Here is a 24,800-nt window from a genome sequence, read left to right as displayed (position 1 = left end):
AGAGAAGCTTCCCACAGAGGCAGCTGAGCAAGCAGAGCTGGCAAGATGGGGAGGAAGTGAGTGGGCTCAGTGTGCTCAGCCCATCCATGGGCACCCTGTCGTGGGTGGAAGGGAGTGACTCAGGGCCAGTGACCCCCAGGAAGGTTCATTTTGCTGCAGATAGCTGAGCTTTACCCTGCTTCTCCTTTGAGAAGGCTCTGAGGTGCAGAGGATGCTGTGACAGTGCCGGTGGACACGTGTGACAGTCCTTTTTGTAGAACAAGGGGAGCTGTTGTCTTGCAGACAAGTTAGGCTTTAGGAAGGGCAGAAGGAATGGGGAGAGTCTAGACAGGAAACACTTACAGCATAGGTCTGGATTTCAGCAAGGGGTGTAAGAATTTTCTAGGAAATATTTCTGTGGAAGAGCTCCGTAACCTGATCAACATCCAACATCCCCCGTGAAATACCAGAGGAAACTTCATGAGCTGCTCTGGCCAGGTTTAATGTTATCCAAATATTCCAGGTGAGCAGTACATCCAGAGGAATTTGCTGCTCGTGCCATGATAATTGGTCATCTCTTCCTGCACCAGCACAGCAGGAGAACCCAGCAGGTCCAAAGAGTGAGAGCAGGGGAGGGAGAGGTGGAAAGAAAAGTCCCAAGGAGTGGTGCCTGTGGAAGAACAGCTGGCCAGATGTTCCCAGGTGTTTTGAAGATGAAGCACCACTGAGGCACTCTTTGGTGTTTGAGGTTTGGGAGGAGCTAGAACTGCAGGCTCCACAGAAAACATTCCTACATTTAGAAGGAGACTTGTTATCTTTGTGGTTTTTTATAAACCTCTAAACATTTTTAAGTGGACTTGGATAATATTTGCATAGTGAGAGTGAAGGAGGTTTTTGCTTGCAGTAGTCCAAAGAGTAAATCCTACTTCAGCTGTGACCTTAGTGCAAAAGCCAAGTGCACCAAAAAAAAATGCTTTTCCTGGTGTGTCATTGCCTGGAGAAATCCTCCAGCAGTGGTTCTGTTGTTTTGAAGGACATATGTAAGTAAGCCAGGTCATGGAAGTTTCTCCTCAGACGCTGCTTGGCAAACTCCTGTATGATTCTGAAAATAGGATCTGGAGAGTGCAGATTGAGCTGGCAGCTGGTACCCCCCAGTCAGATGGGATTCAGGCTCCATAAGGACTGGGATAGCAATCCCAGTGATCTGAGCATGAGAGCAAGTATCTGTCAGAGATAAGTGGCTTTGAAAGGATGGTGCAAAGTGTTCTGCTGAGGTGGAAATAATTTCTGTACCAGAGGGTGAAAAATGGGGAGCAGGAGCATGGGTTAAATGTCAAGTGAATCAGGTGTGTGCTCTCTGTTTTGAGGGTGAGTTTAACCTGTGGAGATCCATAAACACACACAGCATGTGTGCCTTGGTATGTGTGAGGCCTCACTGGGCTGCTGTGTCCTGTTGTGGGGTTTTTGGGGTGGTGGAGCCAGAGCAGCCTGATATGGACAGGCAGAGGTGTAAGGAAATACTGAATGCTGCTGCTCCTTAGTTGCAGGAAGGGAGATGCAAATATTACAGCAGGAAATCTAAAGATGTGGAGCTGGAGGGAAGGGGGTGAATGGCTGCCCTGCTCTGGGCTCAGAGTGCAGCTTTGGAGCTGATGGTTGGGTCAGGAATGCTCCATGTGGAGCTGTCCTGGCTGTGTAATGCCTTTGGCACTTCTGGTGAGCAATCCCCTGCCAAAGTGTGGAAGCTGACCTCAGCTGTTAATTGTAATCAATTGATGATAACCACAGTTAACTTAATGAGTTTTGGTGTTAGCAGCTGACCTGCTCACATGCTGCTGAGTTGTTTTTATAAAATTAGCTTGTTTTGTGGTGTAACATGCCACAGTATGAAGTTTCCTCTTTTTGATTTTTTTTTTTCTTCCGTTGAAGAGTGTATCTTTGACCTTCCTTGGGAAGGAGTCACAGCTCAGGAAGGATGGTGATTGAGGGGAAGGGTGAGTGAGTAAGTGGATGTAGCTGTGTGCTCTGACTCTGTCACTGAGCCAATGGGCACACCAAGGTCTAGCAAGACAGGGGCTGCAGTCTGACCTTTGCTGAATGCAGATCTTACCTGTCAGGCCCCTCCAGAACACCTGAACACCCCCAGAGGTTCCCTCAGTGTCTGGAGAGTCATTATGGCTGTGGTGTGTTCTGGTGCTTTTCAAGCTCCTGCATGCCTGTGGAGCATGCATGGAATTCCTCTGGTGGATTTGGGGTGGGGAGGGGAAGATGTGATTCATCTTCCTAGTTGTCTCCAGTGCTTGGTAATTAATGGTAGCCTTTAATGAGATCAGATGAGATAACTATGGTCATGGATGCAGTTGTGTTCTTCTGATCAGAAAGAAAATCTCAGAAGGAAATGGGTCATCAGCATGTCCTGTCCTCAGCAGTGATGTGGTGCAGCTCCAGCAGCTGCCAGAAAGCACCTGACTATTACAAGTCCTGTAACTTGCTGAAAAATTGATTACAAACTCAACCTGGCCTTTGTAGGAGGAGATTGTGGCAGCAGGGCTTGGTTTTCTGCTTGGCTGCACTTGTCCCTTGGGTGGGGTTTTTGTTGAACTGCTCTGTGCCCTCTCTGATGGGCTCTGTGCCCTCTCTAAGGGTTGCTGGGGATGTGTGAGATGCTGCCCAGGGCACTTGGCATGGAAACAGCTGCTTTGGGAAGCAAAGGGCAATGCTAGGGACATTCCTGCTGGAGACTGCCACCCCACCACCTCCCAAACCAGGGTGATGAAGGATGGGAAGGAGGGCACAAAGTGGGGAGAGAACTGTCAGAGCACTCAGAGACTCAAAAGTTGGCCTCTTTCAGTGCTGTTGCTCTAAGAGGATCCTCTTGGAGTTGTGCTCTTCCCAGAAATCCCTCCCAGTTGTGCCTCATGTGATGATTCACTGACTTGTTTTCTGCTTCCAAGCTGCTCTTGGGCAAACGTGTCAGTCCCAGGCACTGCCAAGGCTGGCTGTGCCCTGCTGTGTGTGGCACCTGTGAGCCTGCAGAGCCTGGCCTGGGTGTCCCACCCCTCTGCTGAGGGTGGGAAGGGCACTGGGGATGGGACAAGGGCAGAGCAGGAGCCCAGGGCTGGCTGGAGCGTGTGCTGGGAAATGACAAATGGACAGAAGTGATTGCTGCAGTATGTGCTTTTGGTGCTTCATTCCAGGGAAGGAAGCAGCCCTTCCCTCCCTTGTTTTCTGGCCAGGGAGGTACTGACACTGTGTTCTGTAGCCAGTGAATGTCAGGGGCTGTTTTCAGGAATTTTATCTCTGCTTTTTTAATAGTCGACAAATACTTTTGTAGTATTGTATGTCTACTTTAATACTTTTAATGTAGTATTAGTTTAATACTTTTTAATACTTTTAGTGTCTACTTTTTTTTGTTGTTGTTGTATTGTACTATGTCTACTCTAATAGCAAATAAATACCTTTTTGTCTACAAACACCACAGTAATGAAAGTTGTGCTGCAGTGTGTGCCCTGTGTGAGTTCCTGAGAGCAGTGGGGCTGTGCCTGTGCTCTGGTGACAGAAATTCTGTGTGGCAGAGCAGGAGAGGGCATCTGAGGCCTCCTGCCATGGCCACGTGTGCTGTGACAGGAGGGAAGCTGGCAGGGATAGTGGTGGGAAGTGTGGGAATCCATAAAATCAGAAAGGTTTGGGAAAGCTGCAAAAGGCCTCAGAGACAGCAGAACTGTGATTAGAGCTGAGCAGCAGCCAGGAGATTGGGCAGCAGAAAAATTATTTAAAAAGTAGAAAAGCAAGGACAAATAGAACAATGGTCTGTGTATTAATGCTTGTCTAGAATAACTCCCTAAACTACAGAAAAGTTTATCTAGAGAGATATTAGGGAGTTCTAAGCTTAATAATGGAGCTCTGTGCATTGTGTTTGAAGGCTCACAAGCAGGGATTGTATTTGAAATAAGCAAGCATTGTTTAACCAAAGGTACCTGTGCTTACAGTGGTTGGATGGAACTACTGTCAATGTGCTTTTGCTTTGTGGGATTGGTCAAAACACTTATAAAGTGAGTTGTAACATTAAGTTCTGTGTCTGCTGCCTGGGATGTGAGCTGGTGGCATCTCCCCATTGTCATAACCATGGAATGAGGCTGATGCTGGAAAATGAAACAGCTCAAGGCACGTTCCCAGCAGTCCTGTCCCGTTTGTGATTTGTGCACAGCCCCTGGCTGGCGATAGGAAGAGTGTGCAAGGGACTTGCTTTTCTCTTGGGATGCCTTTTTGAGTGCTCCCCAAGGGGATGATGATGATGTGTGTCAGCTTCCAGGGAGGGGAAGGCATCTCCTGAATGCCACTGCAGCCTGGTCCTTTCTGGGGAACCCCTAGCATTTCAAGCCTGCCCATTTTCCAAAGGATGGAGCAGGCCTCTCATGGAGCTTTGAGCTCACAGTGCTGTCCTGCAACTTAGAGAAGCCAGAGGCCATTTGGACACGGAGTGTGAGGTTTGGAGTGCTCAGAGGGGCTGGTTTTAACTGGATGCAGCATCTCAGTCCCACTTGAGAGATTTTGGAGGGTCTTGGACACCAAACACTTGCTCACCCAGACATGGTGATGACTTCTGGAGACAGACAGTGAGGATAACTGTTCCCTTCCCCCTGCCTTTGTTGGGAAGCTCAGACTCCTCTTGATGAGCTCATTGATTCCCTTACCATGAGCCAGGAAAACGATTTCTCTGGAATATTAAACTATTAATAATATTAATAATATTAATATCAATATTATATGTTTTAATAATAATAATAATAATAATAATAATAATAATAATAATAATAATAATAATAATAATAATAATAATATTAAACTATTAATATTAAAACTATTTCGCTGGATGCTGCCTGATCTGCCTTGGCCAACCTCCTGATTCCTGGGTGAGTGGCTGTGAGCCAGGCACCAGGAAGATGCCACCACTGATGGGAAAAGTAATTTGCATGCACAATTTATTGTTGTTTACATAGCTAATATAAAACAGCTGGCAAAAACTGATAAAGGGAGCTTGGACTGTGGACTTGTTTGGTGCAGGGGATCTGTCTGATAATATATAAAGGGGTCTGTGACAGCTTCTTTGTTGCAGGGATTTGTCTCACCTCAATTGTTTTGATGAGGCCCTTGGGAGCTCTCTAAAAGCATAATAAATGGTAGCAGCAGCCTCGGGGCAGGAGTTTGGCTGTGCAGGGCCAGGCTGTGAGGCTCAGCTGTGCCCTGGGCAGAGCAGGAGCTGCTGGAGCTGCTTGAGAGAGGCTGCACTGGGGCAGTTCTGCAGCTTTGCAGCACAGAGCACTTGGTTTGACACTGGGCATCCCTTGCTGTGCTGATTCTGCTGGTGAAGAGTGGTGGTGCTGGTAAGCCAGTATTTGGAATGTCAAGATTTCAACTCAAAACTTTCAGGAAAAATTGATGTTTCCTCTGCTGTTTGTGTGTTGTTTTTCTCTGGCCCCTTGCAAGGCGATCCAAATGTGCCTTGCCCTGTGCTCTTCTGTGTGTGGACTTTTCCTCAGGTAGTGTTTTCCTCCTCGTGCTTCATCCTCTTGGTTGCTTTGTTTCTTTAGCCAATGTTTCTGTTCTGCTCTCCAGGTTTCCAGGAGATTTCCCTGCTCACTTCCTACGAAGTTGTAACTCCACAGAGATTGGGGAGAGAACGACGAGAGGCTTCCAACAGCTCCTCCGTACAGGTACTGGGCAGTCTGAGAGAAATCTTCACTTTAGTGTCCATTTCCAAATAAAGTCCACCCAAAACTGACCTGGAATGCCTGTGGGATGCTGCTGGATGCACCTGGCAGCAGGGAAATGTCTGTCCTTGCAGAGAGCATCACCTCTGGCACTGCTGGGACAGGAGTACCTCCCTCCTCCAGAGGTCACAAGTTGCTGCAGTGGATTTTTGGTCTGGGTGTAAAACTTGCATCATGTTCAGTAAAAAAACTGTGTTGTCCTTTTCTGGTTCTGTCTTGGAACTTTTCTGTGGAAGTTTTAGAAGGACAGAATAAGAAAACCACATTTCTATTTTGAAACCGTTTCCATTTCTATTTTGAAACCATTTCCTTCGTGGGATTTTTTCCCCAGTCACACAGGAAGAGATGCTAAATTCTCAAGGCAGGGACAATTATAAAATAAATTTCAGGCTCCTCCTCTGTTGTTGGTTTGAAAGACTCTTTTATTCATTAACATGAGTAAAATGCACCTTTCTTTATATTCAGGACAAGGTGTCATATGCTGTTGAGATTGAGGGAAAAGAATACACCATTCATCTAGAAAAGAACAAGTAAGTGATGAACTTCTTTCAATTATTCAATTACCCAAACTGTTGTGTCCAGATGAGAAGCTGGCAGGTAGCACAGGAGTTTTGAATCCTGGGCTTCTGTGTGGGAAGTGCAGGTACATCCCAGCTCTGCACAATGGGAAAAGATTGAGTCCTAGTGGTCCTGGCCATCAGCCAGAGATGGTTTTTGATTCCTGCAGCCCTGGGGAACCCCCTTCAGAGCAGGAAGCTGCAGATTACTCTGAGGAGACCCAGGGAATCTACAACTCTTTCCATTCACAGCTAAAAATAAACAAGCTGAACTGTACTTCAAGTAAATATTTTCACTTTTGTCTGGATCTTGTTTATTGTTTTAGTTCTGTGGGTTTTCCTGTCTTAGTAGCACAAGGACAGTAATAAATGAGGAAACTGACTCTCTCCAAGGTCTGAATGCTGACACCTCACAGCTGATACAGACTCTGTCTGTCTGTCTGTCTGTCTGGGGTTTAAGGGCCACCTGCAGCACCAGCACATGGTCATTTACCAGGCCACTGCTGCCCTTGTGATAGAAACACAACTGTGCAAGCCCTTGGGGAGCTCCAGCCGCCACTTGCCAAGGCCCTGACCCTCAGAAATGTGGGAATTCAGCTGCACCACATCAATGGAATTACCAGGATGGTGCAGCAGTCTTGGTCGTGGGAGACTTTCCAATGCACTTCCTCCTCAGACTGGGGAGGAAAAGGCATATGCAGCAGAATGAGGGCTAGAATTTTTTTTTTCTGCTTGGAAACAGGGTTTTAGCACAGTTTAATGGGTTTTGCTGCTTGTTCTCCTCTCTGAGGTGAGGTGGTTTGTTTGATTTCATTAGCAGTTCTACCATTCTGGTCTCTTGAATTTTGCTGTGAAAATATACTGTTTCTTTGTTAATTTTTGAGGATTTTCCTTTTTAATGTTTCCTTATTTAATTTCAATTTACACATTTGTCACACTTTTGATTAGGGCCATCTTACTGCTCTGTTCCAATGTCACAGCCATTCCATGAAATTCCTCTTGTATTCCTTGTCCCCTGTCATTGCAGAGAACTGCTGCCCAAAGATTTCACAGTTTATACCTATGACAAGGAGGGAAAGTTGCAATTGGAATATCCAGATGTCCAGGTAGGACTTCCTTCTATTCATACTCTCACTGAGGGTGACTGGAACAGAGCTTTTGTGGGATGAGGGAGCTGGGATTGCAAAAGGATAGTTGTATTTTCTGCTGGGCCCCCTTCAGTACCCACTGCCCTCTTCCTGGAGAGGGTCCTTAATTTTAGATGAGGCTCTAACCTGTGAAAAACCTGCATTTTCTGCTGTGGAGGTGTTTGCTGTCTCATTAGAAGCTGCTCCTCTGTACAAGGCAGTGCAGCTCTCAGCTGTTGGTGTCTCATTATTGGGGTGCTGCTGTCCTTGTCCCACAGCCCAGTGCAAGGCTGGTGGCTCTGGGTGCTCTGGGGGCTGAAAAGGCAACTTTGCTCTTTTTTGTTGCACACAATGAGCTTCCAGATCAGTCCCTGAGGCACAGTGAGCTGTGGGTCCCTGGCCCATCCATTCAGCAGGGGTGGATTTTAGGAACTAAAAACTCTGTGAGTCTTGACAGGTGGGAGCTGCTGGAGGGGCAGCACCAAATCTGAAGGACCTTTGGGAGGGATGGGATCTGTGCAGTGTTGGAGTCACTCCACAAAAAGCTTTGCAGCCCTCATTCTGTACAAGCAGGCCTGATGTGTTGCCTTTGGAAATGTAGAATTGAAAGCAGGTTGTGTGATACAAAATGCAAGAGAGCTTTGCTAATGGTTTCACTCTTAGGGATCAGTGTGGTTCCTTTGAAAGGGAAGTATTAGTCATCCATGATTCATAGGATCTTGTTCTTGAAAATAGAGCACCTGAGTCAAATGACTGTTTGCTTCCTAGTTCAAAAGGATTGCTGAGAGGAAAAATGCTTTTTCAGCATTAGGTCCCAGAAGTCACACTGGCCCTGAACAATTACCACAAACCCTCTGTGCTTTCTGCATTCCTTGCTGAGCAACAGGAGACAGAACCTGTATTGTAGCCCCCTCTATCAATGTCTAAAGATGCCCTTGCCAGAGGAAATGGGGTGTATTTCCCTATGCTCCCCCTTGTCTGCTTTCCAGAGTTTGTATGCCCACGTGTCAGGGCTGCACTGTGCAGCACAGCTCTGGCTGGGGGGCACAGCAGGTCCCTCCTCCTGCTACAGAGAGGTGACAGACAAGCCAGAACTTTCTGCCAGAAGACTGAAGGGTAATTTGGCCCAAATCAGGAGGGAGGGGCTGGCCTCAAAATATTTGAGGCAGGGTGGAGGACAGAACAGGAGAGGGATAGCCTAGGTCAAATCAAGAAATCCAGATGTGGTAAATTGAACTTCATACATGCTGTGTTCTTGAGTTGTGATCACTGCTGGTCAGTGGCAGCTCAGAGGTTGCCCTGGCTGTGCAGGGATGCCTGAAACCCCTGATAATGCAGCCTTGTTTTCCTGCCCAGGATCACTGCCACTATCAGGGCTTCGTGGAGGGGACCCTGGATTCCCTGGTGGCTGTCAGCACTTGCTCAGGGCTCAGGTAGCACAACTCCTCCTTTGTGTCCCTGCTCTCACATTGGGGCTGCTGAAGCCAAAACCCACTTCTGCTGCTTTTGTTTGTCACTGGCTGCACTGAGCTGCCTTGGTGCTGGTGTCCTTTTATTCAAGGAGTTCACAGATATTTGAAGTACCATCAAATAAGTTATTAATGCAGATTGTTACCAGAATGCAGTAAGTTGGTTTTGATGCATATTTGCAAAATAACTTAAAAAATAAATTAAAAAATAACTTACACAGATAGTCATGACAACTGTACCTATTGCAGAAGTGGAATGTTAAACACTAGTCTCCAAATTTCACAAAATTGGCCCTAAACCTTATGCACATCAAGTTTGATGGAATTGTTTTCTACTTTGGGCTAATTGCCATTTATTGTGTGCCACTGATTTTTTGCAGGGCCATGTCAGGAACCAGAGTGGCAATAGTGTATTTGAACTAAAAGACCTGTGATGTAATTCCTAGAGCATTGCAGAGCCTTACACAGGTATTTAATGTCCTGCCTTTGTAAGGCCCAGCTTAGTGAAAGGCCTTTTGGAAATGTAGAATTGTGAAGTGTGCTGGTTCACAAGAGCTGAGGTATAGGCAGGCTTTGGTTATCCAGTAAAATAAAATGATGGGTTACTGTCTTCTCTTCTGTGCTCAGTGCCAGATTTCTTACACGCTGCCTTATTTTAGGGGTTTGGTGACAATAGGGAATGTCACCTATGGGATTGAGCCCATGGATCCCTCCTCTGGCTCTGAACACATTTTATATCGACTGGATAATGTGAAGAAAGAGCCCACAGGGTGTGGAGTAACCACTGCAGGCCAGGAAGGGGAACATGCAGAGGGAGAGCTCCATCCCAGTATGACCCAGCTGCTGCGGGTAAGTCCTCCCCAGTCCCACACAAGGGGTTTTGTGAGTTCATGTAAGAGTGTGGAAGCAGCTTATCAGATTTCCTGGGACTTAGTGCATACCTAAAGGTCTATGATTTGGGGGGTTTGCTCTACAGGACAACTCAGTTTCTTCCCCAAAGCAGCCACAGTCTCCTCCTGCTTCTGCACATGGCAGTGAGGGTGGGGCAGCTGATCAGAATATTTCCAGACTCTTTTTGGGGGACTTCTAAGGGCAGGAGCATGACCCTCATCATGGAGAGGCTTGTTAACAAAGTGCTGCATCAGGAGCCAGGAGAATATTGTCATGTTTATTCCATCCTCCTCCCCATCATCACCATCCCAGCAGCAGTTTGCTGTGAAGTCCCCCTTATCCTTCTGTACAGGAACAAGATTGAAATGAAAGCAGCAGAATGAAGAAATGTTTTGTTTCACATCCAAGTCATTGGTATTTGCTGGTAGAATCTCTCTGCCCCTTTATCTCAGTGTGTGGTGACTTTTCAAAGCAAGCTGTGCAGAGGTGCCTTGCTTTTGAAACAAGGGGAGTCTTTGTGCAGCTGAGTTTTAGTGTAAAACACAGAGACTCTCATTGCATTGGATTACACTGCTTGGGTTTGGCACTGTGTGCTTTGGGTGTGTCTCAAACCACTGGTGGTATCAAGGGAAATAGGACAGTGTCATGAGGGTTTTTTTGTTTACACTTGAACTAATAAATCTGAAGTTGTCTAAAACAGTTTTGGTTTTTTTTTCCCCAGAGAAAGAGGGCGGTCCTGCACCAGACAAGATATGTGGAGCTGTTCATAGTTGTGGATAAAGAAAAGGTGGGAGTTCCGTGTGTTTTTTCTTTTTCCTTCTCTTCAGGAGTGGGCCTGGAAAGCCCTCAGATTTCATTGCTCCCAATTGGATTGTTGAAAAACACTTGACAATTTACCCAAGTTGTACAAATATGCTACCCTGGAAAGGGCTAAATGTGTGCAATGCAATCCTCCTCAGAAAAGAAGTCAGCCATCAGACAGGGAGAGGTTCTGTTAGCAAGGAATCTCCTGATGTAAGGAAAGCACGTGGTAAAAGCTGCCTTTGCTGTTGTCTTTGGAATACTGAGCTGCTGAGCAGTACCAGTGAAGATGTTGCTGAACTGGTTTGCATTTTCTTGAAGATTTGGAGCCAGGCACAAATGTTCTGGTCCTTCATGAAGCTAAGTTTCTTTGTCTTGCAGTTTGAAGATTTTGGGAAGAGTGAAACAGAAGTAAGAGAACACATGGTACAGCTGGCCAACTTCCTTGACAGTGTGAGTAGGAGGGATGCTCTGCCTTTTGGAAATGCCCACCTTGGGGTCTGTTCTGGTACCACTTTGGGGAATGCATCCCCATGAAAGCTTTTCCATCTCTAAATTCATCTGCACTTACCCACCTTGAGAATTAGTTTAGGAAACACTTCCAAGCTGTGCTACATCCAGCAAGTGACAGGGACAGATTGTTGCAATTATTGCAATTCTTGTGTCTGTGTAAAGGCATGTTTGGAACTCCACTATTTCATGTGATATTTGTCAGAATTGAGACTTCTTTTTATTTCTGGTTGGTGTTGTCTTACAATGGAGCCAGTGTGGCATTTAAGCATTGATCCTGTAGCTAATGAAGGTCTGAATCACAGGGAAAATGCATTCTGGTGGTTCCAGTTGTGTACTAGCTGTGAAAAAAACCCTCAAACCCACACAGAAAATGCTTGCAATAAGATCTATAACACCAGTGTCACTGTCATGTTTTCTGAAAAATCCCTTTGCCTGAGATTTTCTCCTGGGAAGCCTCAGAGAAAAAGGAAAACAATAATTATCCCATTGCTTCTCCTGTGTTTTGCTGTTTTGGAATGTGTTTGGAGATTGTTTATCCAACAGGTGATTGTTTCATTGGTTTCATGTGAATTGTTTTAATGGCCAGTCCTGGTCAAGCTTTGTCAAGGCTCTGGAAAGAGTCACAAGTTTTCATTATTATCTTTTTACCTTCTGTCTGTATCCTTTCTGTATTCTTTAGTTTAGTACAGCATTCTTTAATATAATACAGTATCATAAAATAATAAATTAGCCTTCTGAGAACATGGAGCCAGATTCACCATTCCTCCTGCCACAAGGCACCCCACAAATACAAGACACCGGACACTTGTTTTTGTCTGTAGCTATTAACAAATATTTCTCCTCTTTTTCTCCCCAGATGTACGTTATGCTGAACATCCGCATCGTGCTGGTTGGGCTGGAGATCTGGAAGCACGAGAACATCATCAGCACTGATGGGGGAGCTGGGGATGTGCTGGCAAATTTTGTGCAGTGGCGAGAGAAGAACCTGGTTCTGCGGCGGAGGCACGACAGCGCCCAGTTTGTCCTGTGAGTGCAGCTCCTTCCCTCTGCTCCCAGTCAGAGGAACGGGGATTTGTGTTTGCAAACAAGCTGTGGGTCTGCTGGGAGATAAAACCAGCACTGGGAGATGAAAGAAACCATGGGAAGGGTTCCACGGATTGATGAATGGAAAAAGAGATTTGGTTTTACACACAAACTTTAGGTTTGATGATAAATGAAATTAGACATTGAAAGGTGAAAGAAACAATGGGGAAGAAAAAGCCCTAAATTCAGTAAGAATTAAAAATGAAAAGGGAGGGTTACACATTAGAGGGGAATCTTTAGGATCAGGTGTTCCAGGAATTGTACAAGTACAATTTCTCAAGTACCTCAGAAAAGGGGAAAAACCCCTAAATTCAGTAAGAATTAAACATTAAAAGCAAAGGTTATACATTAGAGGGGGATCTTCGGTATCAGGTGTTCCAGGAAGTCTGGAACAAGTACCAGACTTGTAATACAAGTACAAGTTTCTGAAGTACCTCAGAAATGGGGAAAAACCCCTAAATTCAGTAAGAATTAAAAATTAAAAGAGAGAGTTATACATTAGAGGGAAATCCTTGGGATCAGGTGTTCTGGGAAGTCTGAACCTCTCAAGTACCTCAGAAATGGGGAAAAACCCCTAAATTCAGTAAGAATTAAACATTAAAAGCAAGGGTTATACATTAGAGGGGGATCTTCGGTATCAGGTGTTCCAGGAAGTCTGAACCTCTCAAGTACCTCAGAAATGGGGAAAAACCCTTAAATTCAGTAAGAATTAAAAATTAAAAGAGAGGGTTATACATTAGAGGGAAATCCTTGGGATTGGGTATTCTGGGAAGTCTGAACTTCTCAAGTACCTCAGCCAATGGGGAAAGAGAGAAGGGAAATGTGGCTGGAAATTGGGATAAAAAGGGAGGCTGCATCCTCCAAAAATTGCTCTCTTCAGAGACCCCAGGGGGTGCCCCATGGCCTCTGCCTGTATTGGAATAAAGTCAAAGGACTCCTCTTTCTCCTTTTTGGACATAAACCTCTGGTGTTTGTAGATTAATTTTCCTAACACCAGGAAGTTCCTTCTGTCCCTGCCTGCTCAGCCCAGGGCCTGCAATGCCTCCATGGCTTTCAGCAGCCTAAGTCAGGAAATGCCTGGCCATGATCACTGGACCTTAGAAGCCCCTCTTTGCCTTCAGACCCTTGTTATCTCTCTGTAAGCCTATAGGACCCTCACCACTGGATATTTTCCAAAACTCCTGTACCCTATAAAAGCCCCCACTTTTGCCCAGTTTGGCAGAAGAGCTGTCTCTGAGAACCTTTGCAGAAGATACCAATAAAGGCATCTCTGTGGAACCTCATACAGCCTCCCCCTCTCTCTCCCTGCCACTTAGCAAGCTAAAGAGCTGAAATCACTAATGAGCTGATAATCACTAAGAGCTGAACTGCTTGCTAAGTCTGGAGTCTGCCTGAGGGGCCTGGACAGGTTGGGCTTAATTGGACTTCTCTGTCTTGGGCACCCACGGCAGAGAGACCCCAAAAACACCAGAACTGCCTCACAGCTGTAATGCCTGTGCTCCTTACATGCAGAGGGATGATGTGGAAGAGGCTGAATTTCTCTTGGTTTAAATTCACAGAGTAGAGGAATCTCGAGCAGCCAGCAAAAGCTTTAGTGGTGCCATTTGTGCTTGCAGTGAGTAGCAGTGCTCCTGTGTTAGCCTAGGGAAGCTGGAGCAGCAGGATTTGTGCCCCACAGGCAGGAGTGGTGTGCTGCTGTGGACTCTGGGTGTGTCTGTACAGACAGATGATGGCCTCTCCTTTCTCTTCATGACTGCAGGAAGAAGGGTTTTGGTGGCACAGCTGGGATGGCCTATGTGGGAACAGTGTGCTCCAAGAGCCATGCAGGAGGCATCAACGTGGTGAGATTTCTTCAGTGATCTCTGAACGTGATTGAGGTCAGAGTTTGCACTCTGAAATTCTTCCTGGAAGCACAGTGTATTTCATAACAAAGCTGAAGTGGCTTAGTGGGGCTCTTATGTTGTCCCAAAGAATTTCTGACACTTTCAGGGTATCTGGATCACAACTTCTCTGTAATCTTCTGCTCAGCTTCTCCTCTGCTCAGTGTGCAGTCCTCATACAAGAGGATTTTTTTGTGTTGTTTTAAGCATCTCCCAAGTTTGTGGGAGCTATGGGTGTTCTCAAGTCTGTCCTGTGCTGTCTGACCTGCAGTTGTGACCTCCCTGAGCAGTGCTGGTTCACTCCATGTTTTATATGAAACTGCAGAGCCTTAATGAACCAAGCTGCTGGTGTCAGATAACTCACAATCCCAGAAATCTGCTTCTTTGGACCAGTGACAGAAGTGCTGGAATTTGCACATTTCAGGAGAATTGGGCTGGTGTGGAGAGTTCTAGTTTTTGTGTTAGTGTTGCAGCTGCTCTGGAGAGTGGAGGTTGTTGGGTAGTGTCCCAGAGAGGTTTCTCTGAGGGCTCTTACTGCTAAGCAAATTCCATGTACTTGGTTGGAAATCCAGCACTGTTGCTCTGAGAATCCTGATAATGTAGAGCCAGAATGGCAAAAGGGTCTCCTTGGCACAGAAGCAAACATTGACTTAGTCAGGATAAGCTCTGTGCTGACTGCCTTCTCTAACACTCCTGTGCAATTTGGAAGGATCAGTATCCAGATGTTTGCCTCCATCATGGCTCACTTTGACTTAGTCAGGATAAGCTCTGTGCTGACTGCCTTCTGTGTCACTCCTGTGCAGTTTGGAAGGATCAGTATCCAGATGTTTGCCTCCATCATGGCTCACTTTGACTTAGTCAGGATAAGCTCTGTGCTGACTGCCTTCTGTGTCACTCCTGTGCAGTTTGGAAGGATCAGTATCCAGATGTTTGCCTCCATCATGGCTCACGAGCTTGGCCACAACCTGGGGATGAACCACGATGATGAACGAGTCTGTCACTGCGGGGCAAGCAGCTGCATCATGAGCTCTGGAGCATCGTAAGTAGCTGACCAAGGGAAGGCAAACAAAGCTCAAAATGCCCTATCCACGTGCTTTGTTTTTATGGATTACTTTCAGCTTCAAATTCCCCTTGCAAAGAGTCCTGCTGTGCTTGTAATGAGGGATGCAAATGTCCCCCTTGTTCTGCAAACACAGGGGGCGGCTGGCTTGGCTCAGTGTAAAGCTCAGCTGGTTTTGTCCATTGCAGGGGATCGAGGAACTTCAGCAGCTGCAGTGCAGAAGACTTTGAGAAGCTGACACTCAACAAAGGTGGGAGCTGCCTGCTCAATGTCCCAAAGCCTGATGAGACCTACAGTGTCCCTTACTGTGGGAACAAGCTGGTGGATGCTGGGGAGGAGTGCGACTGTGGCTCTCCTAAGGTTTGTAGCTGTGTGTGTGTAACTTATCCCAGTCTTGTGCCCCCGCTCAGAGGGGACTGTTTGTGACAGAGGAGGAGATTTTGTGGCATTCACAGCCCTTGTGTCCTCAGGAATGTGAGAGTGATCCGTGCTGCGAGCCAGGAACTTGCAGGCTCCGAGCTGGTGCTGAATGTGCTTATGGGGACTGCTGCAAAAACTGCCAGGTAGGAGACTGGGCTGGTGGGAGGAGGTGGAGAAAAGGAGAGCATTGGCTTTGTCAGTGCATCTGTGAGAGGGACTTGTCCTGTGTTATGGATGGATAATGAGATGATTGGCTCTTACAATTAAAAGATAACTATTGTGTGAATATCAAGAAAAGCTTTAGTGATGTACAGTTATGTTATTGTGGTTTAGGTGTCCTCTGTTCTCCCCATAGTTCCCTTTCCCCCCTGTACTGTGACCATCAGACAGCCTGGGCTGTCCAGGACAGGTACAAAGTGTGGGATTTTTGGGGTTCCCCAGACAGAGGGGGATATGAGAATCTGACTCCATGTTCCCAGAAGGCTGATTTATTATTTTATGATCTATATTATATTAAAGAATGCTCTACTAAACTATACTAAAGAATAGAGAAAGGATACAGACAGAAGGCTAAAAGATAATAATGAAAAACTCGTGACTCTCTCCAGAGCCCTGACACAGCTGATGGTGATTGGTCATTAAGTTAAAACAATTCCCATTAAACCAATGAAACAATCACCTGTTGGTAAACAATGTCCAAACCACATTCCAAAGCAGCAAAACACAGGAGAAGCAAATCAGACAATTATTGTTTTCATTTTTCTCTGAGGCTTCTCAGCTTCCCAGGAGAGAAATCCTGACAAAGGGATTTTTCCAGAAAATGTGATGGTGACAAAAAGAAGGTGTGCACATGTGTCCCTTACCTGGGGCAGGTGGGAATGGAAAAGCTTGGGGGTGCTCAGGGGGTGCAGCAGGCAACACCTGAGCTCCAATCCAGTTCCAAAGCAGTTTCCAGTGATAAATGGCAGAGAAGAGCTGAGTGACAGACTTTGGGAAGGGCCAGGGCTGCTGATGCAGCCCCAGGGGTATAAAAGACTGAGCATCCATCTTGAAGTCATGGTGTGCACAAGGGGCATTTCCCAGCACTGCAACTTTTTCCTTATGTAGTCCTTTGTTGTATTTTTGTCAAGGTTTAATAAACCTTTTTAAACTTTCAAAGTGAGCAGTTGTTTCTCACACCTGCCCCCACGAGGACACACAGATCAGAATTCAGATCAGTCCCTGCTTTGGGGCATCTCACTCTCTGCTCTGAGATTCCTCTTTTCTAACACAATTTCCCCTCCCCTCTCTGCTCAGCTCCTCCCTGGAGGCACAGAGTGTCGTGCCAGCACCAACGAGTGTGACCTCCCTGAGTACTGCAATGGCACCTCCCAGTTCTGCCAGCCAGATTTCACCGTGCAGAATGGGCACCCCTGCCACAACCAGGAGGCTTACTGCTACAACGGCGTGTGCCAGTACTACGATGCTCAGTGCCAGGACATCTTTGGCTCCAGTAAGGAAGGCCACAGGGTTACAGTCTTTCTAAGAGATGTAACTAAAAAATACATGAAATATTGGTCTCCTCCAGCCAGGTCTCATAAGCTCTTGGAGATCTATTTTTTACCCAAGATAGCTCAGCTACCTCAGAAGGCATAAAATCAGCAGGATGGCTTCTGTGGCAGTGTTGGAAAGAAAAAGGTTTTAATAAAAGGCAAAATAACAAAACTCTTTACAGAGAAAATTCTCAGTGCCAGGACATCTTTGGCTCCAGTAAGGAAGGCCACAGGGTTACAGTCTTTCTAAGAGATGTAACTAAAGAATACATGAAATATTGGTCTCCTCCAGCCAGGTCTCACAAGCTCTTGGAGGTTTATTTCTCACCCAAGATAGCTCAGCTACCTTAGAAGGTATAAAATCAGCAGGATGGCTTCTGTGGTAATATTGGAAACAAAAAGGTTTTATTAAAAGGCAAAATCACAAAACTCGTTACAGAGAAACATCTCAGTGCCAGGACATCTTTGGCTCCAGTAAGGAAGGCCACAGGGTTACAGTCTTTCTAAGAGATGTAACTAAAGAATACATTGGTCTCCTCCAGCCAGGTGTTACAAGCTCTTGGAGGTTTATTTCTCACCCAAGATAGCTCAGCTACCTTAGAAGGCATAAAATCAGCAGGATGGCTTCTGTGATAGTGTTGGAAACAAAAAGGTTTTATTAAAAGGCAAAATCACAAAACTCGTTACAGAGAAACATCTCAGTGCCAGGACATCTTTGGCTCCAGTAAGGAGGGCACATGTTGCAGTCTTTCTAAGAGATGTAACTAAAGAATACATTGGTCTCCTCCAGCCAGGTCTCACAAGCTCTTGGAGGTTTATTTCTCACCCAAGATAGCTCAGCTGCCTTAGAAGGCATAAAATCAGCAGGATGGCTTCTGTGGCAGTGTTGGAAAGAAAAAGGTTTTAATAAAAGGCAAAATAACAAAACTCTTTACAGAGAAAATTCTCAGTGCCGGGACATCTTTGGCTCCAGTAAGGAAGGCCACAGGGTTGCAGTCTTTCTAAGAGATGTAACTAAAGAATACATGAAATATTGGTCTCCTCCAGCCAGGTGTTACAAGCTCTTGGAGGTTTATTTCTCACCCAAGATAGCTCAGCTACCTTAGAAGGTATAGAATCAGCAGGATGGCTTCTGTGGTAATATTGGAAACAAAAAGGTTTTAATAAAAAGCAAAATCACAAAACTCTTTACAGAGAAAAACTGAGCCAGGTGCAAGAGGCCCTCTTGCCCCTGGTAAAACACCTCACAAAAGCAATTAGTTTCTTTGTTCTCTTCTTTTTCTAGTAAATTGCCCAAGCAAAACTTTTTGGCTCTTATCCAATTAGCTATCCTTAAGTTTGAAGTGAAGTCCCCTAAGTCTTATGAGATGCCTTTTCACCTCATTGAAGAGAAAAACTTCTAGGCTTATTTCCTTTTTAAAAACCCAAAAGATAGTTTTGTCAGTCCATCAACAGGTGGCACATTCCTATAAATACACTAAGTTTATTTAAAATATATTTATTTGCTTGTCACTAACAGAGACCAGCTGGCTTTGGCAGAATATTTGGAGCAGTGGTAGTAATGGTTTAGCATCATGGTCATGCATTCTTCCTGTGTTACATTTAGTTTTGTGCTGGGGATCCAAGTCATAATTTTGTTGCACTTACCATTTTCTGGTACAGTGGGGTTTCTGCTCTATAGGTCTGTAAAGAAATATCAAAAAATATCAGGTTAAGTAACTGTTTTCCTCAGTTTTTAAGCTTGCAACCTTGTAATTCTGCCATTGTAACCTCTTTAGTGTTTTGCCCAAGTTCCTAAGCTCGCTGCTGCAATCACTTGGTGTAGCAGGGTAGTTGCTCTGGGTACAGGAGATGCTGTGGGAGCTGTTTCTGTGCCTGGGTAACGTGGCTCCTCTCTCTGGGGCTGGGCTGTTGTTTGCAGAAGCCAAAGCAGCCCCCGACAGTTGCTTTGCTGAAGTGAATTCCAAGGGGGACAGATTTGGCAACTGTGGTTTCCATGGCCATGACTACAAGAAATGTTCCAGCCGGTGAGTTGAGCCCAGTGCATTGGGAAGTGCTGAAATGCATGTTTGGGAATCTGTATTTGGGTGCTGTGGTGTCAGTTTGGGGTTGAGCCCAGTGCATTGGGAAGTGCTGAAATGCATGTTTGGGAATCTGTATTTGGGTGCTGTGGTGTCAGTTTGGGGTTGAGCCCAGTGCATTGGGAAGTGCTGAAATGCATGTTTGGGAATCTGTATTTGGGTGCTGTGGTGTCAGTTTGGGGTGTTACAGGGGAGGGATGCTGGGCTGTGCTGAGGAGAGGGTGTTCCACATCTCCTGTCAAGGACTGTGCTTTCCCTGAGTGATCACATATGGGAAGATGAGAAGCAAATCATCATGTTTTCCTTAATGCAGAGATTCCAACAGCTTACAGAAAGAAGGGATAAACTACTCTTGCAGCACTGGAATGAAGCCCAGTTCAGTTTTATTTGTCAAGTTGCCTCAATTTTGTTTTCAAGTAGCATCTTCCAGTAGAAAGGAAAGATTGCATCAAGCACGTGGCAGTCTGGTTCTCAGAATAAATTCAAGTGTCACTACAGTGTTCCTGTGTTGCTGTTGTAGGAATGCCATGTGTGGGAAGCTGCAGTGTGAAAATGTGAAAGCCATGCCTGTGTTTGGAATCAAGCCTGCTATTATCCAAACTCCCATCAGAAACACCCATCAGACATGCTGGGGAGTGGATTTCCAGCTGGGCTCTGATGTCCCAGACCCAGGAATGGTGAATGAAGGCACCAAGTGTGGTAATGGAAAGGTAATAAAAATTTTTTAAATTATATCCTAATGTAATAATTTGGGTTATTCATGGGAATAAAATTTTCAGCTGCACTGTTTCATGAATAGTTAGGGCCATTATTTTTGGATGCCTGTAGTTAAAATTTTCAGCTGCACTGTTTCATGAATAGTTAGGGCCATTATTTTTGGATGCCTGTAGTTAATGTGAAATGAAATGAGTCCACTGATTGCCCCCACTGCCCAGTACTGCACTGCATGTGCACCAGACCTTTAATGAGCCTTTCATTTGTAGGTGAAGCGAAAGAAATTGAGTTCATTGAGAGCCAGGAACTTTGCTCTGTCAATGAGCAGGAAGAGGCAGGCCCACACAAATGCCTCGAAGACAACTTTCAATTAAAATCCAACTAAACTAAAGAGTGCAGAAGCTTAGCCCTAGCAGAGGAATGTGCATTCCACTTGTCCTTACTGGGCACAATTTAATTGCTGTTCCTTTACATTCAGACTGGAGACAAAAGGCTCCAGTGCCAGCTCAGCCCCATGCTGAGAGGCCTTTTGTGGAGCAGAGTTTGGAATTATCAGTGAGAGTGTGTGAGGCTTTGTGGCAGCGAGCACAGCCCAGGAGCAGGGATCTGGGCAGGCAAGGGGGCACTGAAATGCCATCATCCCTCATCTGTGTGCATTTCTGTTCCCCAGATCTGCAGGCACTTCCAGTGTGTGAATGCCTCTGTCCTGAACTACGACTGTGATGTGGAGAAGCAGTGCCATGGGCATGGGGTAAGCAGGGAAGAGAGGTGATGAGTAACTTTATTTTTCTGTTTTGTCGAACTGTAAAACTCTCTATAAAATGCCTCTAGGCAAGAGAACCTGTAGCAGTGTCAAAAAAATCTTTGACACAGCTCTCTGCCAGGCAAGAATTCCCAGTTCCAGTATTGCTAATGAAATTTGACTCTGCATCTCACAAAGAAAAAAACAAACAAGTAAAAGCCATGGTGTGTAAGCTGTTGGGATAGCTAATCCTTGGAAGCTCTTCCTGAGCAGTGCTGTGTGTGCTCAGTCATGTGAAATCTTGGGATGCCTGGCCAAGGACTGTGGAGTAACTGGGTAAAAGTCTCCAGGCTGAGCAGCACGAAGGACAGAACAGGTCGTGGCTGCTGCAAGCAGATTGAAATGCACAGAAATGGAGCTTACTGAGCAGAGTATTTGTGTTTTGGCATACAGGTGTGCAACAACAACAGGAACTGCCACTGTGAAGCAGGCTGGGCTCCCCCTTTCTGTGACTCCAAAGGCTACGGGGGCAGCGTGGACAGTGGCCCTCCATACAATGGCAAGTGGCTGTGAGGGCTGGGCTAGGCTGGGGCTGGGTGCTCCAGGGCAGCCCCACGTGTTGGTGAACTCTGGTGCATGGCTCTGCATGCACCAGGCACCTCTGGGTTTCACTGGCAAGGAATTCTGCCAGAGGTTTTGTGCTCAAGGCGTTGCACTTCTGTCCCAGGGTGCTGGGCTAGGGATCTGTAAGGATCTGGTTTAGTTCAGGGGATTTCTGCCACCTCAGAACAAAGATCCTCTTGGACTTCTCTGTATCCAGGCTTGGAAGGGAAGCATGATTTCTGCACAAGAGAAATCAAACTGACAGAGCTGGGAAGCTTGCTTTGCTCACTGAGGGTTTGAAGGTGAAATAGGAAGCCAGAGCCAAGCTCTAATCTGGAGAAAACTTGCTGTGTCCATGTGGAGTATATAAAGATGGGGTTGGTGTAACTCCTGTGGGCTCCAAGAATGGTCTTGAAGACTGTTTTTCAGAAGCTGGTGTGGGTTTGGGAAGGCTAGGGACTCTGATGCAATAGCAGGCTGGAGAAGCACACTGGAGCTCAGGCAGATCCCTCAAATCATCAGCCAGAAAAAGGGAAAGGCTGTTTTACTACAGCCTGCAGGGGAGAAATTGCTGCATGTAAAAATGTCAAAATGAAGAGCCCAAGTTCTTTGTCTACAGCAAACAGTGGCTGGAGAAGAGGTAGATTTAACATCAGACCAAAAGGCAGAAGCACTGTTTTCCTCTCTCATAAAACCTTTAGTAATGAAACATTACACTCATGAAAAATGAGGATTATCTCCTAATTTAATGTGCTACTGCAGCCCAGGGTGTCAGCTCTAAAAGATAAACAGAAAGGATCTATTTGTGCATCTGTCTTCTTGGATTCTTGGGGGTTTTGTCTGTGAAAAATGGGAAGCAGTTACAGAACCATTCCTACCTCATATTCTCTGCTGTAAGGTTTATTTCTTGCCCGTGGTTTTGTGCCCTCAGACAAGGACACCTCTCTGCGCAATGGGCTCCTGGTGTTCTTCTTCCTGGTGCTCCCCCTGCTCGTGGCTGCTGCCCTGGCCTTTGCCAAGAGGGACAGGCTGAAGAGGAGCTGCAGGAGGCTGATGTCTCGCTGCCACTCGTGAGTGCCTCCTCCTTTCTGCCTTCTCCTCTGCCCTGGAACAGGGCAAAATCCATGGATGGTTGTTTTTACACCAGTCATAGCAAAGTGTGGAGGCATATCCCAGTCCCAGGATGTCAGGGGAAGGCCCCTGCATCCAGTGGCACTTGCAGGTTGCCTCTGGCAATGACAGAAAGGATAAATCCATCCCAAATCAAGAGAGCAGGAGTTTTCTCTTTACTGTTACGTTTGTTCTCGTGCATTGGTGATAGGGGTTTATGTTTTTGGGTCCCATCTTTTTATAGAGGGGCAAAGGGAAGCTGCCAGGGTCTTGAACAGAAAAAGGGTTGGTTTTGTTTATTAGATTTGTAAATATTATTTACAAATAATATTGTAAATATTAACATTGTAATATCAAATATTATCTTTCTCACACTTGATACGTGCTAAGATAGTACAAATCCAGCTCAGGTTCACAGTGCCTGGATTCCCAGCATGCACAGTGATTGTGTCTGAGTTCTGTGCTCACACAGCCCATTTCCTTTGGATTTCAGGTCACTTCAGTCAGCTCCTCCTCGGCCAGACACTGAGCCCAGGGACTACCAGCAGAGAGGCTTCTCCCGTGGCATGCCTTACCCTCCAAGAGCTGTGCCCATGGTAGGAATCAGCTGCCTTCCCTTGCTCTATTTGTTACTCTCAAGTAAAGAGATGAAGGCAGTTGCTCTAACTTTGGCCCTAATAAAAGCTTTAAACTTACTTCTTCACTTCTGAAAATGATGTTTCTCCTTGATAAAAAGCAGAGAGAATATTTGTTTTGTGGGGGGCTCCTCAGTTTCCCAGTTTAGGTGTTGTCCCAGGCTGTGCTTGGTTTACCTGCTTTGCTGCTCCCTTTTCCCCATGACATATGCCCAGCCCTCTGTCCTTGTCAGAGCAGTTGTCCTCTGAAAGCCCCAGCCAGCCCGAGCACACTCCCAGAACAAACCAAGTGCTCTTGTGATCAGCCTTTCTGTCTTTTTCCAAATCCAGCAGTTTCCACAGTGCTGTTGCTTCTTCCTACTGAGTTTCTCAGAGGAAAGAGCACCTCTGAACATTGCCAGGCTGTTTTGCAGCCTTCTTGACCGTCACCTTATTTAGCGACACGAATATTTCGATTCCCTGACGTAAATATTTCGATTCCCTGACACAAAATATTTCGATCCCCTACGTGCAATTGGTGACCATTCTCTTTGTGTTTTCTTTGTAGGATATGCATCCCAACACCTTTCCTGTGCCAGCTTACCCAGTTAACCAGCACCCTCAGCAGGCTTTCCACCAGCCCTACTACTCCCCACCGCAGTACCCGCTGCAGCAGCCACCGAGGGTGCCCAGCAGGTCAGTGCAGTTACTGCAATGCCCCCTGGCAGGGGCACTGATGGCATTTCTCGTCCTGGCTGTCACTCCTGGGGTGTTCCATCGTGTGTTGTGTGTGAGTGGGGCTGATTTTTCACTGGGGGAAGTTTCTCCTTCACTTCACCCTGGAAGGCAGCACGTTCATCGTGCGCTGTCACGGCTGTGTGGTGATGGACGAGGCTCAGAGCGCTGCTGTGCAGGCAGATTAGCCCAGCAGGTGGATGAAAGGCCTGTTAAAATAGTCAGTTTAAAAGCAAATTACTCACAAATCTGTCATTGTGCTGATTTGTGAATGCTATGGCCAAGTGCAAAACCATTTCTCTTAACTTTGAGCAGGAAGTTTTCCTGTGTGTTTCATCTTATTTTGAGTTGTGCTTGTGAGATGCAGTGCTGTGCTGTGCCACACACAGACCCAGCAAGTGCCAGAGTGGGAGTATCCTAATGTAGCTCATTTTGGTAGGGCTCTTGGCCTGGGGGATCTTCAGAAAATTCTAGAGAAAAGGTGAGTGTGGTGGCCACGTTTCTCTTCGCAGAGAAAAGCAAGGCACAATTCTTCCCAAGAATATTCCTGGGTTTCACATTCTTTGGACCTCAGAGAAAGGAAAAACAATTCTTATTGTTTTTCTACCACAAAAGTAGAATGCAATATGGAGATTGTTTACCCAGAGTGATGGTGTTTTGTTTCCTTGGTCTGTCAGGGCCAAGTGTGTAACCCCACATTTCTCTTCACAGAGAAAAGCAAGGCACAATTCTTCCCAAGAATACTCTTATCTCATTTGCTGTGATTGTGTTTTGCAAAAGTAGAATGCAGTATGGAGATTGTTTACCCAAAATGATGGTGTTTTGTTTCCTTGGCCTGTCAGGACCAGGTGTGTGTGTGTGTGTGTGTCAGGACAGTCACGAGATTCTGTACAGTGTGAGCAGAGTTGAGTGCTTGGCAGATTCAGTTTAGATGTAATGTAATATGGTATAGAATAATATGTAGTATAGAATAATATATGGTATAGAATAATATATGGTATAGAATAATATATGGTATAGAATAAGATATACTATACAACATAGAATAATATAGTATAATAAAGTAATCAATTAGCCTTCTGATAAGATGGAGTCAGATTCTCTCCCCTCATCAGGGT

The 24,800-nt window shown here is 45.9% G+C and overlaps 1 protein-coding gene across 1 annotated transcript in view; it reads left to right on the top strand.

Moving 5' to 3' along the window:
* Nucleotides 1–24,800, top strand: part of LOC139603823 (disintegrin and metalloproteinase domain-containing protein 9-like) — a 29,696-nt gene that overhangs the window by 2,695 nt on the left and 2,201 nt on the right. Inside the window, exons 2-21 of the mRNA XM_071454787.1 lie at nucleotides 5,596–5,693; nucleotides 6,216–6,280; nucleotides 7,335–7,413; nucleotides 8,791–8,867; nucleotides 9,563–9,752; nucleotides 10,516–10,581; nucleotides 10,977–11,048; nucleotides 11,965–12,134; nucleotides 13,951–14,032; nucleotides 14,977–15,110; nucleotides 15,320–15,491; nucleotides 15,602–15,694; nucleotides 16,848–17,043; nucleotides 19,005–19,110; nucleotides 19,685–19,874; nucleotides 20,549–20,629; nucleotides 21,074–21,179; nucleotides 22,155–22,293; nucleotides 22,827–22,929; nucleotides 23,516–23,643. Coding sequence (XP_071310888.1) covers nucleotides 5,596–5,693; nucleotides 6,216–6,280; nucleotides 7,335–7,413; nucleotides 8,791–8,867; nucleotides 9,563–9,752; nucleotides 10,516–10,581; nucleotides 10,977–11,048; nucleotides 11,965–12,134; nucleotides 13,951–14,032; nucleotides 14,977–15,110; nucleotides 15,320–15,491; nucleotides 15,602–15,694; nucleotides 16,848–17,043; nucleotides 19,005–19,110; nucleotides 19,685–19,874; nucleotides 20,549–20,629; nucleotides 21,074–21,179; nucleotides 22,155–22,293; nucleotides 22,827–22,929; nucleotides 23,516–23,643 — 2,347 coding nt within the window. The remainder of the gene's footprint in view (nucleotides 1–5,595; nucleotides 5,694–6,215; nucleotides 6,281–7,334; nucleotides 7,414–8,790; nucleotides 8,868–9,562; nucleotides 9,753–10,515; nucleotides 10,582–10,976; nucleotides 11,049–11,964; nucleotides 12,135–13,950; nucleotides 14,033–14,976; nucleotides 15,111–15,319; nucleotides 15,492–15,601; nucleotides 15,695–16,847; nucleotides 17,044–19,004; nucleotides 19,111–19,684; nucleotides 19,875–20,548; nucleotides 20,630–21,073; nucleotides 21,180–22,154; nucleotides 22,294–22,826; nucleotides 22,930–23,515; nucleotides 23,644–24,800) is intronic.

The sequence above is a fragment of the Agelaius tricolor genome, unplaced genomic scaffold (assembly GCF_023055355.1).
Source record: "Agelaius tricolor isolate 1412-34295 unplaced genomic scaffold, bAgeTri1.0.p SCAF_41, whole genome shotgun sequence".
In the NCBI taxonomy this organism is placed as follows: Eukaryota; Metazoa; Chordata; class Aves; order Passeriformes; family Icteridae; genus Agelaius; species Agelaius tricolor.
Note: the sequence above shows the minus strand (reverse complement) of the source record. Positions and strands in the feature narration are given on the sequence as shown.